At 42.4% G+C, this 21,260-nt stretch overlaps 1 protein-coding gene across 1 annotated transcript in view; it reads right to left on the bottom strand.

Annotated features, from left to right (window-relative positions):
* The window catches only part of LOC108499699 (store-operated calcium entry regulator STIMATE), a 32,974-nt gene extending 12,821 nt beyond the window's left edge, over window positions 1-20,153 (bottom strand). The window contains exons 1-3 of the mRNA XM_017819842.1: window positions 19,994-20,153; window positions 2,614-2,662; window positions 781-876 (exon numbers count right to left, since the gene is read on the bottom strand). Coding sequence (XP_017675331.1) covers window positions 781-876; window positions 2,614-2,662; window positions 19,994-20,153 — 305 coding nt within the window. The remainder of the gene's footprint in view (window positions 1-780; window positions 877-2,613; window positions 2,663-19,993) is intronic.
* Window positions 20,154-21,260: the final 1,107 nt, after the last annotated feature.

The following is a 21,260-nucleotide window of genomic DNA, read 5'->3' as shown; positions in this document are numbered from 1 at the left end:
TAAATTACTGGGGTTTTTAAAAGTAATTTTGCAGCTTCCATACCAGGACTGTGTAGCTACTTCGAGCACAAGCCTTATCAAGAACAAACCCAAACAATTACCATTTGCTTCAGGAGCTCCTGTAAAGAGCCTGATGGGGTCTTAGTCATCAAATCTTCAGGTTTAACACACTACAGTGCAATGTTCATCTGTTTAGTCACAGCGCTCCAAGCGTGACATTGCAAAATTAATTTCTGCTGGGAGTGCCTGACTGCTGAGCAGGATTTCCCAGTCTTAACAAAATGAAAACAATGCTGCAGCAGCGAATGCAGAGTTTAGAAGAAAGTGGAAGCACAAATGATTTTTGCTAAATAACCCTGAAAGCAACCTGCCTTTGTATGTGAGCTTGGCTTTAAGACAGTGAGCAGAGTACTTGGAGGTCAGTGGGCACAACTGGATACTCATTTCCTCTGGTCACAGCACCTCCTTCAGTAAACAGACTCGTACTACAATAAGCATCCCAAATCCTCACTCCTTCACTGCAGAGGGAGAAGCAGTAAGACTTTGCCCTTGGTCTAAAATATCTATATACAGCCCAGAATCCTGCCAGCCATGAATTTAAAGAGCAGAACTCCGATCCTTGGTCATTAACTAAGCTTAAACCACACGCCTTTGAAAGTGATTGATTTTTAGAATGAAAACTGGTTTTTCAGCTCTACCTTACCCTACCATCCACACACACCATCAAACTCAGCTACAGAACTTCCACAAAGACCAATTATTCTAAAATGAAACACTCACAGTGAACAGGGGTCTTCTTCTGTAAGGTCTGACAAATAGACATTTGCAAAGTGGATGAACAACATCCCTATGGCTTGCTTGGAAGTATCTAAAAACCTGTGGAGAGTAAAAACAGCTTTTAAGACACACAGAACTGTTTACATGATAAAGGTGTCATGGTATTTAGCTTATTTAACAACGTTCCATTTCAAATTCTGCCCCTGTTTTTTCTTGAATATTGCTAACAATAGCCCAAATCATATTAACTTGAAACGTACCCCTGTAAATTTAAAGTCTGTGGATATCCTCTTGGTATCACATGCATTATCCATGAGCTAATCCTCAATAAATCTAGCTAAGTCTTTAATAACCCCTGGGAAACAATGAGTATCCTGGCCTCTCTAGGTATTTTGGGCCTTTCATGTTTATACATTTTTAGCAAGTTTATGCCACAGATAAAAATAAAATCCTCATCACAGGCTTGTGGGTGAACAATTCAATAGCTGGCTAATGAGTTCTTTATCTGTAGTATTTTATTTAAAAGCCAACGTATTTTTTATCTGAAAGCATGAAGTGGTTTCACCGAATTTTATCTGTGGTACAACAGCTTAAAACACACTGCAGAGTTCCAACCTTGACAGCATTATCTTCAAAGGAGATGACAAAGCCAGAGAGAAAGTCGTTTGCCACTTAAAGGGAAATATAAATACCCCATTTAGATACTGATTCAGTATTGACTCTGACCCTTACCATTCTTTTACCATCACCCTTTGCACAAAACAAAACTTTCAGTGGGCATTTTATTAGATGTTAAATGTAGGAGTCATAACAAAAGTATTCTGCAAGCAAGAGTGTGTTCTTTATACAGAGCAACACCCATTTTGCCTGTTGTTCCCATGCCTAAAAAGATCCAAACACCCCAGCAGACCCAAACGACATTTCATGCCTGAATTCATCTGCTCTCCCTGATAACTTTGTCTTAAAGCTTCTTCTCTTCATTCACTGCACGACACAGAAAGCAGAGTGTTGGAGATGAGGCAGGAAGCCAGGGAGTTACTTATCTAATCAGTGTGCCAAGCTAAAAATAACAATACTTGAGTTCCAGAACAAGATTCTTTGCTTAAAAATTAAGGGCTATCACTGCACTTGTCAGAATTTCAGGCTGAGGTAGACTGTAGTACACAAAGATTTTGCATTTATTTTTTCAATAAAATAAAGGTCAGGATTAGTTTGAAAAGCAGCACCCTACGAGGTGAATTTAAACCACTGAAACCTTCAACAAGCAGAATGACAACCTAACATTTACACCAGTCTAAAAACTGGTACAGCTGATGTTGCATTGCTTCAACCCAGGAACTTTTAAAATGTAATAAACACCAATACACTTTTTTATACCTTGTATTCTTTTATGGCTGATGTATTTCTATCTTTTATCATACTGTTTTCTATTTGATACACAGTAAGATAGCTGCAGAACATGGAGTTCTGTTTAAGCCCACCTGAGAGCTTCCTGTAAGCTTATTTAAGTTTGTGGATGTTCAGAGGAACCTTAGGGCAACTCTAAGTTTCCTTGTTCAGGAGGAACCACAACTTGAAGCTTTATGTCTAAATGAACATCTCTGTAGAGATTCCTGGAAGGGTTTAGCAAGAAAGGACTTGCCAGAAAACACACAGAAGGTAACTTTTCACTGACTCATGTATTCTGGTAACTTTTTTGGTTCCTCACTGTCAGTTACCAATTTCTTGCCATCACTTTTCTCTATTTTAATCATCATATGCAAACAATCATCCCTTCAATTTCTAAAACATGCAAGAAACAAACAAAAATTCAGAATAAAGCCTGCAGAAACCCACCATATCCTCCAGGGACGTCTTTCGTGCTTTGGTTCTCTGAAGCGCTTTACTAAGAAGAAAAAAAAATAAAACAAAAATTAATTGAAGACAACCAGCAACTCCCAAAGCCAAAAAAAAAAATAAATATAGAAAAAGGAAAGCAAATCATCTTGCAGAAATGTTACATTCTTTGATAAATTGGATCTTTCAGTACTGCACTTTATCAATCTCCAAGGATCCATGTTTAAAGAAACTGGCTCCCTTCCATCACCTTTGAGTTTCTGCAACTCCCTCCTCTGAGTGCCAGTAGACCTCACATGGAACAATAATCCACGTCCCACCACCATTCCACTGGCCTGAGCTTTTACAACGGCCCATCCAGGAAGTTTCATTTCCAACAGGAAAGCAGGGATTAGAAAAAGCTGTTTCTTTTGCTCACTGGAGTCCAAAAGTCAAATTGGAAAGTATTCTTGCAGTATGGGGCAATATTATCAGATAAATTAAGTCAATTAATAGGAGGACAAATATATTCTCTGACAAAGTATGTGTATGACAAGACTTTTGTGGGCAAACTGAATTGCAAAAGGAAAGCAGGATGGATGTTTTTTAGTCAGGTAATCCCTTCAAAAAAAAAGGTGATAATTGCTACATATTAAAAACTCAAAAAAAAATCCGTAGTAAAATTAATGCCAATTATAACAAAGGTAAAATAAAATACGTAAGTTTGTTTATTTTGATTTTCATACAGTTTATAATACAAATTGTTTGGGTGTCTGATGGAAAGCTCTTCTCACACCCTGCCCAGGTCCATGTGGAAGGACCTAGATGACTCATGAAGGAACAAAGTGTAGGAAAATAGAGGGACAAGGGGATAAAAACAGTTGCTCATTTGTAAACAGTGATTGGTCCATACATTTGTACTGTCTGATCTGCAGCTGTCCTATCTTCTTAGGAAATCCCATTTCTAACTCCTTTTGGGCAAGAAAACCTTTTTCCCTACTGGGAACACACACTCAGCCCTGCCATGGGTTGGACCATAAACTTATTTTCTGTTACTGCTGCAAGATACTAATTCCTTACTCATCCCAAAGACAGACCAAAGATAACAGGGAAGAGGAAACCTTTCCACTAAGGATGGGGTTTATACATGGGTTTTCCTTTCTTTCTGGCCAAGGTTCACTGTCACTCACCAGCTCATTCAACGTAAGTCTCAAAAATAACTAAGCTCTTATTGCAGAAATTACCTCTTATAAAAAAAAATTAAGCCCCAGTTCCCCTCCAACCTTTGAAATTGCAGAGATTTGGACTTCAAAAAGCACAAACCACAGCAGGTGCAGTCAGGCAAAACATCAACAGGTATCTTAACCTGCTTCTCCAGGTACTAGGGATGAATTCCAGTCTGACACAGGATGCTGGGTGTAAGTCATGCTTGCCCAGCTTACAAGCTTTTAAACCACAGTCTGGTTTCTGAACCAATCACAATTTTTTTACAAGTAAGGCAATTTCCCCAAAGGCAACTGTCCTCATACTATACAGCATTAATACAATGACCTAAATGCCTTTAAATAAATAAAAACTGAATGAATCACCTCCAGGTTGGAGGGGCAGCACTTGCAGGGAGCGCCAAGCTCCCAACCTGCCATCTCACTGTCTGTCACTGCTTCTGGCAGCAGGGAGAAACATGGGAAATTAAAAAGTGACAAGAGGAAAAGACTGTACATTTACACCACAGATAAAGTTGTAATAGCAACATTTGCCAGCAGTTTTCTCCGTGAACAGCATGACAGAAATACAAAACTTCTGTTAAAAATGAGCAGCACCCAGCCAAGTTAACCAGTTTGTTATTTATGACAAGTCCTCCCCAGTCACACTATGGATTACTTTAATTAGTGGCTCTTTTGTATAACAACAGGAAGCCAAAAAGCATCACAAAACAAATGCGAGGAACAGAAGTTTCAGTTTACTGTGGAGTTAGTGCAAGATGCTTTTCTGCACACAAGATGGAATTAAACCAGTAAGATGGGCATATTTTGGGGAGGGGTGAATTCCAAACTTAGTTTTTTGGCTTTTATTGCAGCGAAGTTCTATAATCCTGTGGATCCATTAATTTCCTTAAAGAATTCACAAAAATTCATTTTGGAAGAAGATATTCAAAACCAATTCAACTAATACCATTTCAAATGTCATCCCTACTGAGAAACGGACTCGAGGTCTGTGTTTCTCTGGCCAGCTCTGAAAACACATTTCATTTGAGTTAACAATAAACAGGAAAGTTAACTTTGAAAGCTTCTCAGTTGTCTTTTGGGAATGTACTGATCACACCACCAACTTCAACCTCCCCAAATTAAATGAGACAATCTGTGCAAATGCTTTAGGAGGTGCTGTGTGCTGAATATGTACCTTTTCACTTGAAAGCCCAGTAGATATTTTTTTTTTTTTTTAAAGCTGTGATTGGTTCAGAAACCAGACTGTGGTTTAAAAGCTTGTAAGCTGGGCAAGCATGACTTACACCTGGCATCCTGTGTCAGACTGAAATTCATCCCTTGTACCTGGAGAAGCAGGTTAAGATACCTGTTGATGTTTTGCCTGACTGCACCTGCTGTGGTTTGTGCTTTTTGAAGTCCAAATCTCTGCGATTTCAAAGGTTGGAGGGGAATTGGGACTTAATTTTTTCTTATAAGAGATAATTTCTGCAATAAGAGCCTAAATAGTTATTTTTGACTTACATTGAAGGAGCTGGTGAGTGACAGTGAACCTTGGCCAGAAGGAAGGAAAACTCATGTATAAACCCCATCCTTAGTGGAAAGGTTTCCTCTTCCCTGTTATCTTTGGTCTGCCTTTGGGATGAGTAAGGAATTAGTATCTTGCAGCAGTAACAGAAAGCCCATACATGAAAGTGCTGTTTTCTCAGCCCAGCCCCTTGCAGTGTGTCTGTGAGCACCAGGTATTTCTGGCATACACAGATACTACCAGGTACTTCCCAACAAACTCCTTCTGCAGAATCTGGGCCTTCCCAGTAAGTAAACTGAGCAAAAACCCAGGAGGCTGTAGGTGACCACACTGGATAGCTCGGGGTCCTTGGCACGTTTGCTATTAATACATTAATTTTAGAACAAAAAGCCAGCGTGTTTTTCCAACAAAGATTCTGTACCTTTTTTAAGCATCTATCCAAACTGGGCAGGGGAAAGCAATTCTTCCAGTGGCCCTCCCCCAGAACACGTGAGGACTGTAGCTGCTCTCAGCCCCAGTCCCAATTTCTCCTGGCAGTTCCTCTGCCCCACCACACACTCGTGTGTGTCAGCTGACAGATGGATCCCAATCTGCCGGCTCCTCGGCACTCCATATGCTCCGGCTTCGAGCACTGCACTCGCACCAGCAAGAATCCACCATATTTAATATTAATTAACTAATAATGTTCAGAATTTCATGCTGAATTATAAATGAAGAGCGAAGTGCTGCTTGTTTATACGTTCGGTGCCAGAATTTTTTCAGGAAAGGAAATAAAAGCACTTCTGCCAACAAGCATGTGAGCTGCCAGATGGACAGATAATAGATAAGCATATAAGGCACAGTATCGCTAATGCAAAATTCAAGTTCATTGAATTGTCTTCCCACTTCATTGAAATTCTAGGAATAATTAATGCCAGAGTGCTGTGGAAGGGTTTCTAACACTTTCTTTAACATAGGAGGTTTGCAATCAGAAGTTCAGAAGACTCATGGGGAAGAATTAAGGCCAAAACGGACAAGAAATAAAGTAAATCATCTCTCAATTGTCACTATGAAAAGCAACACTTGAATCTATATTAGAAATTCAGCCTTTCTTTCTGTCCCTCCTTCACCTCCTCGAGAAGTCATTCAGCAAATATTCTGATGTAGAGTAACTTTAATATGGATTTAAGAACTCCAAGTTTCTGGATGGCTGCTCTTGTAGCAGCACAAAACTGGTGCACCTCTCAGATTTGAAATGTTTCCATACATCATGTATTACTGCACTTCTTAGATGTTGGTTGGTTCTGGCAGTTCACAATAAGAATCTTTCCAACCACAATAAATATCTAAGAAGATACCTCTGAGCTCATTAATTTGAAATTCATAAAAGTAAAATAAGTTAAGGAATATTCAACATGTTCGATGTCCTCTTCTGAGAAGAGAGTTGGGAATTTCACCTGTATTTCCAGTGCTTCTCAAAACTTTTTCAAAGACGGGTCACAGACAAAGCACGTGACCAAATGTTTCACTTCATAAACCTCCTACACATTTCTGTCATCGGAGCTCAGCAGAGCCACAGCTGAGCTGGCCAAAAGGAAAAGGAGGAAAGGCTGGTGAGGGTCACATTTGCACATCACACACTCACAGTCGTTCACCTGCCTGGGCAGCTGCAGCAGGGACAGAATCAGACCCTTCTCACAGGTGCCCAGGCAATGGGCACCAGTAAAGCTGCAGCCAGGGAAATTCCAGCATGAAAGAAGTAAAAAATTTCCAATGAGAGAAATTAAACTCTGCAACAAGTTGCCCACAGAGGGTGCAGTGCCTGCAGTGTCACAGCCTCTGAAAATTCCCTGGACGATGCTCCAAGCAAGGGGATGTCGGAGCAGGCATGGCCCTTCCAACAGAAATTGGTCTGTAAGTCTAAAACCCATTTTTCTGTGCTATGACATTCAAAAGTTCCAAGATTTGAGCCAATTACCAAAGGACCAGAGCATGGCTAACTGAAAATCACACACACATATGTGGATGCACAGAATTTACCAGTGAGACCCCCACTGCACTTTGAGCCTCCCGAATAATGTGTTTGCAACCAGACAGCTTCCCCAGCACAGCCCTCTTAGTGCAAGACTTGGGATCTGCAGGGTTACTTTGACACTAATTCATGTGATTCCCAACATTCAAGACAAGTTTCCCATCGAAAGCTGTGTGTGGACTAACAGCTGAAGTTACACCAAGCATTAATTAGCACCCAAACTCGGAATCAGACACAGGATTTCACACGGCTACTCCCAGACAACTGAGCTATTTTCAGAACATTTGGCTATCAGAACATATGCATCACAAATTTCAACCTGCAATTTCCAACCCTGTAAAAAACTTGTAAAGTCAACTACATATGCAGGCCAGATTTTTTTTTTTTTTTTTTTTTTTAAATTCCATTTAGGAAGAGCATCAGAAACACTGTTCTGCTTGTTAGTATCAACAGTTTTCTCACAACAGTGGGAACCATGTCTGTTCTAAATAAACACATGCACACCTACAATTCCTGGAAATTCACACCACCATGGAATAACAACTGTCACTGAATTTCACGTTACCCGTGATCTTTATTAAACATTTGAACTTGCCTCCCTTTCCCACTAAAGCAAAGCTTTTAAGAGGCTTTGTCTTGCAGCTTCACTTTATGCCTCCCATTATTTTCCTGGTAGCAGCAAAGAGAGAACAATAAGAAATTACATAAGATTACATACAAGATCTCCCCAAAATAGAATTTTTCTTTTTAGAATTAACTTTGCAAGAAACAACATGCCTAGTGGGAAGAGGCTACAGCGATGCCTTACAAAAGGTACCCAGGTGTACAAACCACACACCACTCGACTGCCAAAAGCTTTTGTGACACTTTTGAGCTCAGCAACTCCCTCTATTCATAGTTTAAAAAGAAATAGGAACTCTGTGTTTGTCTGTGCTTAAAGAGAGGTAATAAATGTGATTGCAAAAAAGGCCATAAGAACCGGTGTTTTTGGTGTACTGCTCATTTCTCCAGCCAGAAAATGCACTATGCTCTTGATAATTCAACTTTTGCCCTACTGCAAACTCTTCCTTCTCCTCTGCCCTGTTAACTACAACTGAGATGCCCAAATGCAGGACACCCTGCTTATTTCCCTACATAAGAGCTCCAAAATTCTTTATTACATTTTTGCTTAATGACCCAGACTTCTCAACAGATGAGACACCAATTATATTAAAGCAGAAATTATACTGGACTAGAACAACTGATTTGCAGTTATATCCAGTGTTACAGCTGTACTGGAGAAAGACACCAGGAACCATGGTTTCTTCCTGATGAAAAAATTTATGGAACAACTCAAAGGAAAATTCTGCTGTAGTTGATATTAGACTGACATACAGTCAAGTGCATGAGCCCAACAGCTTTGCTCCCCTGCAAAAAGGATTTTTAAAACTTCTGTAAGACAGAAAACTATTAGCCATGCAAGTAGCCAAGGCCTTTTCTTAATTGCACCCCGTCCTTGGCCTCAGTGGTTCTGTAGTGTAATTAAGAACTGGTCCATTAAAGATGGTCACTCAGGGAAAAACTTACAGAAACACTGGACACAATGAAGTTTAATGACCCAGCTAGTTTGTTACTCAGAGACATGTCAGACCAACGATTCAGTGCCTGGACAGCCTGAGGTACCTGCCAACTGCAGCCCTTATCTCTCTGGTCCACTGGCAGCAGTCAGAATAACGTTGTGGCTATGGCAGCAAAACCTTTGTGACAGTTAAAGGGGCCTGAGTGGCACTTCTGTTAGAGCAGAGAACAAGGGACTGTTCTACTGCAAAGTTAAATACCCCAGTGCTGAGCATCTGTCAAGCCCAGCTACCTCACCTGGGCTCTTGTCTCCACACAGATGACATAAACAACTGAAAACAACGTGTCAACACTGGATTTCACAGAATTTATCAAAGGGGCAGCAGTGCTTTCTGGATAAACACTGGTGAATTACAGCTACTGGAAGTTACCTCTGGATAAGCATTTACTTCCTCCCTGCTTCCACAATCAGCTAAAAACCTACTGGTAAACTTTGTCCCCACAAAGGTTTAGTGACAGCTAGACCTTTACAGCCATTCCACAGGGAATTGCTATCACAAAGTGAAACTCCCCTTCACAGTGCAGGGGAGGAGAGGACAAATCATTATCGGGGGGGAAAAAACCCTGCTACCTGAGCTTGGAATAAATCAGACAGTGTTGCTGCTTCAGGAAGGGCAGCCAAATGCATTATGAGGCTGGTGAGCTCTTTATTCCCAACACGTACATACTTAAAGCTCAAAATTCTTTTTCCAAACGCTTAGCTTGTATAGATTGGCTGTGGGAGACACAAATAAGTCATATCACCTGCACACAACTCAGACTAAGACCATTTCAGCAAGGCTGTTCTCATGCATCCTGGCAGCACACGATAGTGTGGCTCTGACAGGGGCATTAACTCGGCTGTCCATAAAGGAAACAAATGTGTCTTAGCAGAGCCAGTGGCCCAGACATTCCACACCAATAGCCATTGTCAGGGAGCTTTTTCTCCTTTCCTTTTTTTTTAAAGGTAAAGCTTACTTTTAAAATAGCTGAACTAAGTTAGTGGACAAAGAAGTTCTCACTCTCAATTGCTGACCTATTTGCTGTCTCCCCAGAGAGAGCAGCACTTTAGAAGTCAGCAAATGCAGGTACAAGGCACTGGGTAAACAGAAACATCCCGCCCTTTGCTTCCCAAAAGACAGGCCAAAGCCACTGCAATACTAAAAATAAAGGGCTGCAAGGAACTGCCTTAAGAACTCTCAGGTAAACAGCACAAGTAGCTTAGGAAATATTTATCTAAATATTAAAGTTAAAAGATGTGATTCAGCCTTAGAGACGGGCAGTTGTTACCTTGGCACTGAGCACACACGGCACTGTTGGGTCAAGGTGTGCTCTCTTTGGAAGTCCTCATAAATCACAGCTTCCCAGCTCTTTAAGAGCCAGAAGCATTTGCTACTCTGGTTCTTCAACACCTATCAGACAGTTAAAGCAAAGCAAATCTAAGCTTCCAGTAAAAATCCCTGTGAGACTGGCTTTAGAAGGTTAATACAGAGCTCTCTTGCAAACACTTTTACACTCTGAACCAGGTGTCATCAAACAACCACCAAAAAAAAGGCAGGTTCCCAGAGAAACAGGTGTACCATCCCTGCCATGCAATACAAGCACCCAGTGAGAACTAAAAAGTACAGCCTGATGTGTTCAAGTAGATTTTTTTTTTTCCTGCTAAAAAATAAGAACCATTTGGGAAACATGAATTATTTAGCACAAAACAAATAGAATCAATCCATATTAATGTGCACTAAGCAGCAATTTACGATTCACAACACCATTTTCACTACAGCATTCACAAGATCACTCAATAATACATGAAGCTTTCAAAACATTATTAGTATGACAACAGATATCAATGAACTTTAAGTCATTCAAGCTGGTTGTTTTAAACTAGCTCTTGGGAACAGGCAGAATTGCCAAAGCACAGCTCAAAACTCAATCACCATTCATTAAAATATTAAGCAAGCCAGTAACTATAGCAGTTTTAAAAAGCAAACCTGAAATATAAGTTCAGATACACACAAAAAAGATGTAAAAGGAAACCTGTGTTTCCATTTGTAAAAAAAAAGATAAACAGCAAATATGTTAAATCAAGGAGGCCAAAAGGAGATATAAATTGTATGTTCAGTCCATTTAAAGTCTAAATAGCTTTGCTTACCAGATTCAGTCTTCCTAGGCTGAAACTATCAAAGCACTGAATTGCAAGACAGACATTTCATATAACACCAACTGTTTTAAAAAGGACAAAAGATACACAACCTCCTTTCATCCATTCTCTTTACACATGATCAAGTAACATCAGAGTCAGAGGGCAATTATACAGACTTCTTTGATATAACATATCCAACAACTAGGTATTCACTGCATAAATTAAATTTCTGAAATCAAGATGAAACTTCCACCTGCAAAAAGCTTCTTACTTTGCAACAACACGAAAATCTAATGCCAGCACTGAAAACATGCTGCCATAAGAAAGCTCAAGGTTATAAGATCAGATGGAGGAGGGTGGTTTTTCCCCCTTGCCTGTTTTAAAGCTCCTTAGACTATTTCATCTTCTAACATTACAATTGCCTTCCAAAGAAAACATTTAAATCCTATGTATATAAAATAACACAGGCTATTAGTCACACCACTGCCTCAGAGCAAGAAAGGTGTGCTGGAAGATGTTGCATAGCAGCAGGAAGGAAGTAAAAGCAATTATTCTAAGAAGGAATTAAAATTTTAGGCACAGTATCTTCAAAAATTATTAGAGACAGAGGATATATGCTGGTAGTTGTGAATAGTTGTTTGTAATTTTAAAATAATTTTTATTCCACTGAAAAATTCTGTATTTTTGAGAAATGGAAAAAAAAAACCTACAGTGAAACAACAAAAAGCAAGCAAAAGTTGTTCTGTAAGTAAACAACTTATTTGAGGTGACTGCCTAATCTGTCCAAAATTGATAGGATGAACACTATTTGTAGTTACTCCATGTCCTGAGCACCTTGTAGCTCACAGGTCAGTGGGTTCAAGTCCTCCTGAGCTCCGTTTACTGCCCCACCACCAGATAAAACAAGGAAATGTAGCACAGTTTTCCTCTTCTCTCAGGTGAGTCAACACATTAATCACTACAAGAGGAGGAATGGTTGGTCTTAGAACCTGGGGTAGCCAAAAATGTCACAGAAGTTTAGATGATGACCAAAGACAAAGCATTTCAAATGACAGAAATGTGTGATCATTAAAAAAAAAAAAAAGGCAGCAACATCTAGAGGAAAACCCCATCAGGAACAATAAAAAAAACAAGCTTAGTGTCTCCCTTATGATGACTTTCCCCTGCTCTAGCTCTTCACATCTGTGAACTTACACCTGGAACTATGAAACTGAACCGTGAATGTGAGCTTTGAGGAATTTGAACTGTAAATCCACTTTAGCACATTTTCATCCTCAACCTTCCTCACATGTGACAACGTATGTATGAGGTTATGACAACAAATACATATGAAATGTGTGATTCAGGGTCAGTGGTAGAAAAACAGGACTTCAGTATCTTGAGCATCAGTGCAAGGAGGTTTAGTTATTCCTGACTAAGCCCCAAACCCTCATCCCCAGAGCACAGCACCTGCAAAGGCAGACTCGTGCAAGCTCTGAGCTAAGTCAGTCTGACAGAGATTTAACAAACTGAGTTTCACAGGGAATAAATTTTGCTGTGATCAAGAAATCTTTGAGAATGCAAATCATTTCCTACCAGCAGGCATGAGAAAGAAGACCTGATTTTTCATTTCATCAACAAAATCCACACAGATAAGACCTTGTTAAATACCACTTTAGGAATGCAAACTTCATTAACCATGAAATTAATATCACCACAGAATGCAAAACTGCACACTGCGTGTCCACACAAATCAGCTCCACACAGATTTAATTATAAAACACTAGTCAAGAAGACATTCACTGTGTTAAACAGAGTTAAACACCAGTCTAGCTAACAGCCCAGAAGCTAGTCCTAATTAAACACAGCTTCAGAGTTTTTGGATAATCTATCATTCTAATAGTTTATAAATGTCAACATAACTTATCCTTCTTCCTAAACATTTCATAATGTGGATGACGTGTAATTAGACTTAGAACAATTTTATTATGTGGTCTGCAACTATATCCAGCAATCCGCTGAGTAATAAGAAAATGTGAAATGTCCTGAGCCAGCAAGACAAAGTAAGGCATCAGACAACCATTAATGAAAAGTGCAACTAACTTAGAGGCTGCAGATTATTTGTCTAAATTGGTACCTTATTTTTATTGTCTTAACTTTCACTGGCATGGCATTTCAAGGATAGTTAGTGACACTAAAATATTAATGGCCCGACGTGATCAGGACATCAGGACCAATAAAGTGCTATTACAATCTACAGCCAACAAAGAATCAGACATCTTGCAAGTAGTTTTAATAAAAAACCAAGGAAATGTAGTTCAAGCAGGACCAAATACTATGAAAAAATGTTTCACCTATTGTCAATGAAAGCAGACACCTAGCTATGCTACAATACAAGATCGGTCTTCTGTTTTCAGTGTAGCGAACAATTCCAAAATTGTTATTCCTAAATTCATTTCCTGTTATTTCCTTTGCTTATAAGGTTTCAACTGAGCAGATCCAAACACTATTAATACTTGCTTTTGTACAGCACAGAATTTGTCAGCAAGATTTGACTTTTTCTGGAGAGCTCACATTAGACATAATTTATCCCAACTAGCTGTTTCATATGTTAAAGAGTACTACAATATTAGCACGGTAACAAAAAAAATTTAGTTTGCTAATTTACCCGTGTGTTTATATTTCTTTTTTTCTGCTACAGCTCACAGTGCATCTCTCCTTTCTGTCTCTAACATGGATCAAGATGTCACAGAGGCACTGGAAGGGCTGATGATTTATTTAAAACAAACAAGAAGCAGCCACACTCCACGGCTGCAAGCGATACCTCACCATCTGGGGATAAGGAAACACTGCATCATTGTAAGGCATAATTTACTTAGCCGTGACCAGAGTGACCTCACAGGGCTTTTCTGAGTCCTGCAGCCACAAGCAGACACTTAACCTGCACAATAACAGTGCACTGAGATACCGATCATTACTAATTGCCATGGAATGGGCTCGAAAGACGGAGAGGACAACAGGTATTTCTACCACCATCACCCCATCCTGTTTCCTCCTCGGCCCCGGCCAGCCGGGAGGGAGCTGCCTCCCCCTTTCTGCCAGGAAAGGGTGTTACTTACTCCAGATCCACAGCACTCGAGGAAAACCCACCTCTGGATCCCAGGAGAGCTCTCGGGGCGAGGGGAGGGTGCGATGCCGGCCGAGGGCAGGACACGGCCCCGCTGGAGCTGTCCAGGGTCCTGCCCCGACCCCGGGGCCGCCCCCAACACCCACTGGCTGCGATGAGAGTCCTGCTGGTCCCAGGGGAGCCTTTTCACCTCCTCCTTTTCACAATCGTGCCCCCCCTTCGCTCCCTCCCAAACCTTACCTTTTATCATAGTCCAACAGCACATCTTACAAGTTTTCTTTTACCTGAAGAGGGATTCAACCCTGCTGCTGTAATACCTGAAAGTGGTCCCTAAACTCATTTCAGGTAATTCCCAAACATACAGTGGAATGCCAGTTCTGCATCCACCTGGCAAGTTCCAGGAAAAAGGATAAAGTGCATTCTGCAGCATGTGATCCCGTGTTTAATAAGTACAATAGTGCTCCTAATTCCATAAGAATGAAAGAGCCTATTTGTGATTTGAAACTTCTGCAAAAGTTTTAAAATCAGATGCACGTAGGACATTTCTGAGGGGGTCCTCAGGAATTCATGTGAACATGTACTGTTTCACTCAGAGTGAATACATTCACAGATGCAGTATTATCAAGTCAGGATAATATCAAATCTTTCTAAATAATGTCTTTATTAATAATACACCACCTTGCTATCAGGACACTGCCCTGCATCCTACGAAGTGCCATGTGGAATAAACTTGTTGCTGTTACTCAGAGGCCTGTATTTCATGCCTGAGGTTCCAGGGCATCAAGGACAACTCCCTGACATTTTTACATGTTTTAAATCTGCTCAAGCAGAAAGAAAATTGCTAGAGAAAACAACTAAATCATATAGTTTAGTCCTTTTGTATCCAGCAGTTTCCTTTACACTGACTTTTTTGTTACAGGCAACTGGAATTATTTTTAAATCCTTCTCCCAGAACATTATTCCCCATAGTATTACTCTCTTACCTTCATGAAAATAAGAATCACTCCTCTGAAAAGCCTATTTTCCTAAAGCATTTCAAATTCTACTAAACTACTTCTTATGATAGTTTATTATATGAAGAAGCATTTATTTTCCTTGCATGGCTTATCAGGTGGGAAAACCTTGCTGTAAAGTTAACTGACATTAAGGATGCAGTTTTTAAGGTATATCCTTTAGGACACTGTAACTAAAGAGAGGACCTTAAAAATATATATATAGTATGTTTTAACAGAATGGTTTCTTCCTTCTCTTTCATCTGTGACCCTCAACAGCAAATGCACCTTCTCACTTATTCACTGCACCTCTACCCAATCATTTCACTTCTGTAAACCCTTCTCAGCATGAGAAGGATTACACTCTGTAATAAAGCCATAAAAAGGGAACAGAATCCCACACTCTGGTCTCTTTTACAGCATATTTATATTTTCCTCGCAGACACAAACCTTCTACCTGCAGAAAATCAAATGATGCTTCTATTTCAATAATTCATCAATACAACTCACATCTAATTTCTCAGCCATTCCTAAGTGTCCCAAAACAAACACTGCTATATTCTGATAAGGTACAAATCTTCTGACAAACAAGCCTAGTAAATAAACTACTTTACCCTGTCTGACACCAACTGTTTTAAGGGATTGGCAGTGGGTTTTTTCCCATACCTTTACCAGGTTTGGCTAATAAAAACTGTGTCATTTATAACTACACTTATGTCATACATGTGTGGGATACTGTGCCAACACCACTCTCTAATCATTCATGACCAACAAAAGCCCAGCCAGAGAATGCTCAGAAGGTGCTTGGGATTATTGACAAAACACATGGTATTATGTAAAAATATTTAAAGCCAGCTCTGTGTCATCAGCAAACAACTACAGAACTATTGCACCAAAGAGCCCCAAATACCTAAGAAGCAAAGCTACCATTTTAAATCAAGATTCCCATGAAATAAGATACAAACATTAGAGTGGCAAACTGTGGAAAAATATTATCTTTGGCTTACTGGCTTGCAATATAAACATACATCTCTTCCATCGAGGGAAACTCATTAAGACTTCCTGTTATGAAGTGGCTTGGCTTAAATAAACTAGGGTGGAAAACGACGTGTACACAGGCAGGAGGAGGAGAACGAAATTAAGCAACAGAGTTCAAAAAAAAGCAGGTTCACAGGCTGGAGAGTCAGTGACCAGAGTCCAAGCAGGTTGCCAGTCCAAGCAGATTTGCCAAAATGAGGTGGTTTTTAATCAGAGTTCCCTTGCACGGGGACTTAAAGCCCATGGTTAGGAGAGAAGCTACAGAACTTGTCTCACCCCACTTCAGTGGGGCTTTTGGTGTGCTGGAACATCTGTAGCATCTGGGTGAAACTGTTTCAACACGTCTTTAGCTTCACAGCAGAGGACCTGACTCTGAGCAGTAAAGGATAATTCACAGTGATTTAAGACAACACATGGGTGGGCTCTGATGGTATTAAGTATATTCACTACTGGTTCAGACATCAGAAAAGGACCTCCCTGCACAAGCTTCACACCAAGAGCAGCAGAGTAAGATCTGAAAGCAGAGAGACTTAAGTAGTGGATTTGGAAGGCCTTAAACAACTCACAGCAATAAAAACCAAATGCAAACTTCTACTCTGGTTAAGGAGGCTCCTATATAAACTCAGGATAAATGATCACTCAATAAAGCATCTTCTACAAGAAAAAGATTAGGGGGTTGCGACAGGTTGTACCTGAATCTGAAAGTAACAGAACAAAGTCACTCATTTAAAAGGTGAGGTGAGATAAGCAGGTGAGTTACACTGTTCTTCATTCCCTGCGTGACAGAACAGGGAGGCAAGAGCTACAAAGAAAAGGAAACTTCAGAATTAATTTCAAACAAACATTTTGTCAGCTCAAAGAGAGAAATTTTCTCTTCCTGTCACTTCTTGGTTGTGCCAATTCAGTAGTGAGGGCCCACAAAGGAGGCTGATAATGTGACTGGGCTAAAAACCTTTCTCACAAGTATCAGAAGACAGCCACAGCAGTGCAGTTCCTGTGTTCCCTCTGGCAGAGTCACCATATCTTCCACAAACTAAAAACCTTTTCATAACCACATTTTAGCCCTCAAAATCATGAAGTTTGACTGATGTAACTGGAAGATCAGCTGACAGCACAACTTTACAGCAACCGAACAGGTGCACACATAAGAAAGTGGCACACTGGAGTGTCACATCTTAAATAATTTTGCTTTAGGAATGGTCCTTTAGTCATTTGTAGATGAACAACCCCCAGCAAGGAACAGAAAAGGGCCTACTCCTCTTACAGCTAAATACTACAGAAAAAAACATTTTAAAATATTCTTTTTTCCACTGAACACAAGCAGGGTAAGATTTATCTAGAAAGGGCTGGGTCAGCCTTTGCTTTAGCCACTTACCAAAAATTCTTATTCTTTGCATGTCAAATCAAATATTTTTCAAAGGAAAACAGCTTCTGTGCAAAAAGAGCAATTGTACAATGTATTTCTGGTGCCATTACTTTAATTCCTTTTACTACAGAGGGTTCAGCACCATTAATCACAAGCAAAATATTAGAACATCTCCTTCTAGTGTCCCCCTAAAAAAAATAAAAAAAAGAGAAGTGATTCGCTCTTTAGAAGTTAAATTTAAATACCAGACAGCCATGTGTCTTCAGGAGAAATTATACAGCTGCACACAGAGAATTACTGCTGTTCAAAAGGGACCCAACTGAAGAGACAACTCTCAAGCAGCCCCTGCCTACAGCCACTTGTTTCTCCCTCAGTGCCACCACCTCTGTTGTGCCAGCACAGGAGCAGAGATACTCCAGCTTAAAAACAACCACATCTCCTCATTTATTTTCCTTGCTGTATCAGTTCTGTGATCCAGCAGCCAGAAGCTGTGTCATCCCTCCAGCTCAGCAGCTCAGGGACAGAACAGCTGTGTAAGTGCCCAGGTGATTGCTGAGGAGAGGCCACGCTCTCAGCCACAAGTTCCTGCTTCTGTGTCACATCAGATCTGTCACAAAAAGTCCTGTTTGTTGAGGAAACTTTACAGGGTTTGGAACAACACGCCAGGCGTCTTGTATTTGACATAAAAAGGATAGGAACATTCAGAGCTATCAGACAGGACAGAACTGGCCCTCCTGCACAGCCCAGCCCATAACTGAGAGCTGCTCCTATCCCAGTGTAACAGGCCCACATGGTGTGACCAGCTTCTCCTGCTGCTCGGGGAGAGGCACAAAGGAAAGTGGAGGGGAATGTGGCTGACAAACCTGGGACAAACGCACCTATCCTCTGTTTGAATGTAAGCATGACACGTTGCTAAGTTTTTCCTCTGATCCCCTTTGGACACAGATTCCTTTTCTGCCCAGTCCATTGTGAGGACTGGCTGCTTTCCTTCCACTCCCTTCTGCCACAACTGCAAGCACTGCATGGAAGTCTCCTGACAGTTCCTGGTTTAACAGTACCCAACCCAAGCCAGGAAGTGCAGCCAACAACAAGACTTTCATTTTCCTAGTCCTTACTTTCTGTATTCACTTTTTCTTGTCTTCACTGAGTGTTCCAAGTTTACGCATTTTACATAAATGAATCTAAAGACACAAGATACCATTTCCAGGAAAAAAAGGCACTATCCTGACAAATAATATCCGTAGTTCTTCGTTTTTGGATGCACAATCCATAAGAATTACCTATTTGTATCTCTTAAATCTAAAATCAACACTGTGTGCACATCATATTATTACAGAGAGGTACTTTTGTTTGAAAACTGCTTAAGCTTCTATTATCAGGCTGCTGTGGCTGACCAAATGCTACAGCAGTGAATACTGTTGCCATTCATCACATAATTAGGACAGTTACACACATAGTTTTCACAAGAGCAATGCAATTGTTAACAGTGACTGGGACACTAAAGCATGCAAACACAGCGTGTGGCAAACGTCTGACTTAACCATAATAGTGTGACACCAGCACGAAAAGGCATCAATGCAATTTTAATGTAAACAGGATCTTGGTTTTTAGATCAGTCAAACTGTAAAACACATGACGCTGGCGATTCCTTTTCCCTCTCCCACTTTTTGTTAACAGCAATGTCACAGTCAGCGGAGTAAAGGCACTGGGCTGCTTCTCCACTCCTCAACCCAGAGGGTACGACCTACAGTATGGGATAGAGACAAATCCACCACAACTGTTCCACGTTGTTGGGACTCCCCCATCCCAGGGTTGAAGCCACCACGGCCTCCAGCCTTCCCTGCCTTCCCACCACACTCTGAGCAGCCACACAGCTCTGGGGCTGCTCCAGCTCCCGGGTATGGCCCTCCAGGCCAGCGTGGCACAGCACCCTGCGACTGAGAGCGGCGTGTCTGCCTTTGGTGCCGCTGACACGACACGGTCCACCTGCGGTAAAACAGACCGGCCAAACCCGTGACTTCTGTACATCCCAAACCCCAGTGACACTGCACACACCGCCTACCTCATCCTGCCGGTTGAATTCAAAGCAGGACACACACCCCCGCGCCCCCGAAGCGGTAAATTGTAACAGCACGGGTGCCGATCTTAGGAAGGCAAGTTTCAGAAAGTGCAAGGACTTGGCACCGCGGTCCCCGAGGCCTCCCCGCCCGGCCCCGCTCGGCTCTCCCGGCCCCACAAAGCGCCGGCGCTGCGCTCCCGAGGCCGCCGCGGCCCCTCCCGGCCGGGAGCCCGGGACAGCCCGGCCCTTCCCGGGATAAGCTCGGGACACCGTAGCGCGGCCGCGGCCCCACCGCCGACCCCGACCCCTCCTCGGGGACACCCCCCCCGCCCGCTCCCGCCAGGCCGCGGCCCCGCCACTCACGCATGAGGGTGCTGAAGGCCACGACGCCCAGGAGCCCCTGCAGGAAGATGCCGAATCTGTCCATGAGGGCGCCGTTCTCGCAGCCGCGGTCCCCGGGCCCCGCCGCCGCGCCGGGGCTGGCGGTGAGGCCGAGGCTGGCGTTGGGCGGCGGCGCCCCCATGGCGAGGCCCGGCCGGCGCCCGCTCAGCGGCGCATGGCGGCCCAGCCGGCCCCGCCCCGCCCGCGCGTCACCGCCCGCCCGCCCCCGCCGCCCTCAGCGCCCCGCCCGCGCCGCGGGGACCGCGGGGACCGCGGGGACAGCCCGCGGGACCGCACCGGGACCGCCTTCGGGCCCCGCGCCCCCGGCAGCAGCGGGGCTTCAGCCCCAGGGCCTCCCGCTGAGGTTGGGCAGAGCCGGCTGGTGAGCGCGGCAGAGGAGGGTCCGAAGCTCCGAGCAGCCAAACGCTGTTTGGCTCCGGCATCCAAACCCTGGTCTGGCTCGGGCACCCAAACCCTCCCGGCTCCGGCATCCACAGCGATTTCTAAAGCGCACTACAGCCCTCCTAGAAGAGGTTCGCAGCACTCCTCGAGGTTCCCAGCCCTGGGTCGGAACCGCAGCACCCGAAGGCTTCGCTTAACCCAGATCCCCACAGGGTCAAGCAAGTCTGACCAAAGTAGAACGATAAAAATTATGGCCTGGGTTCTTTAGCGAAAAACGCTTGTTCTTTAAAAAGCGCACAATGGATAAAACAGAGCACGTCAGATCTTTCATTTAGGAACTGCACCTGGGAAAGTGCACCTGTTGGCCAGTGAGCCTTGCCTGACCCTGTCACACCACACCCCTCTTCTTCATCACCAAGCAGAACTGCATCAAGTTTAGGTTCTTCTTTTCAGTGTGGGATCCACCCAGGTCACATTGCATTGTATGTTTTTCTCATGCTGTTTCTGTAATATTTTAAATAATTTAAAATCCCAGCCTAAGTATGAATTCACTTATAACTACCACCCAGAAAGTACAACATGTTTTAAGTCTATCAGAAAAATAAGCTGAGCACGTGAAGCAATAGCTCTTCAAATAACAACATTTGTTGCATTTATCTCACAACCCACCTACGTGACTGTCCTTCCTGGCAGGCAACACCAACAGTTTTGGCACATGACACTGATTTCTCTGATGTTCAGGCTGTGCCATAAATGTCTGGAAGCTGCAGCTAGAAAAAGAAATGTTTTCAGTTCCCTGACTTACAGAGCACACAGCCCAAATGCTCTGTCCAGTGCCTCTGGCCCC

Source organism: Lepidothrix coronata, unplaced genomic scaffold (assembly GCF_001604755.1).
Source record: "Lepidothrix coronata isolate B3197 unplaced genomic scaffold, Lepidothrix_coronata-1.0 Scaffold78, whole genome shotgun sequence".
Taxonomy (NCBI): domain Eukaryota; kingdom Metazoa; phylum Chordata; class Aves; order Passeriformes; family Pipridae; genus Lepidothrix; species Lepidothrix coronata.
This window is presented reverse-complemented; position numbering and strand designations above follow the sequence as displayed.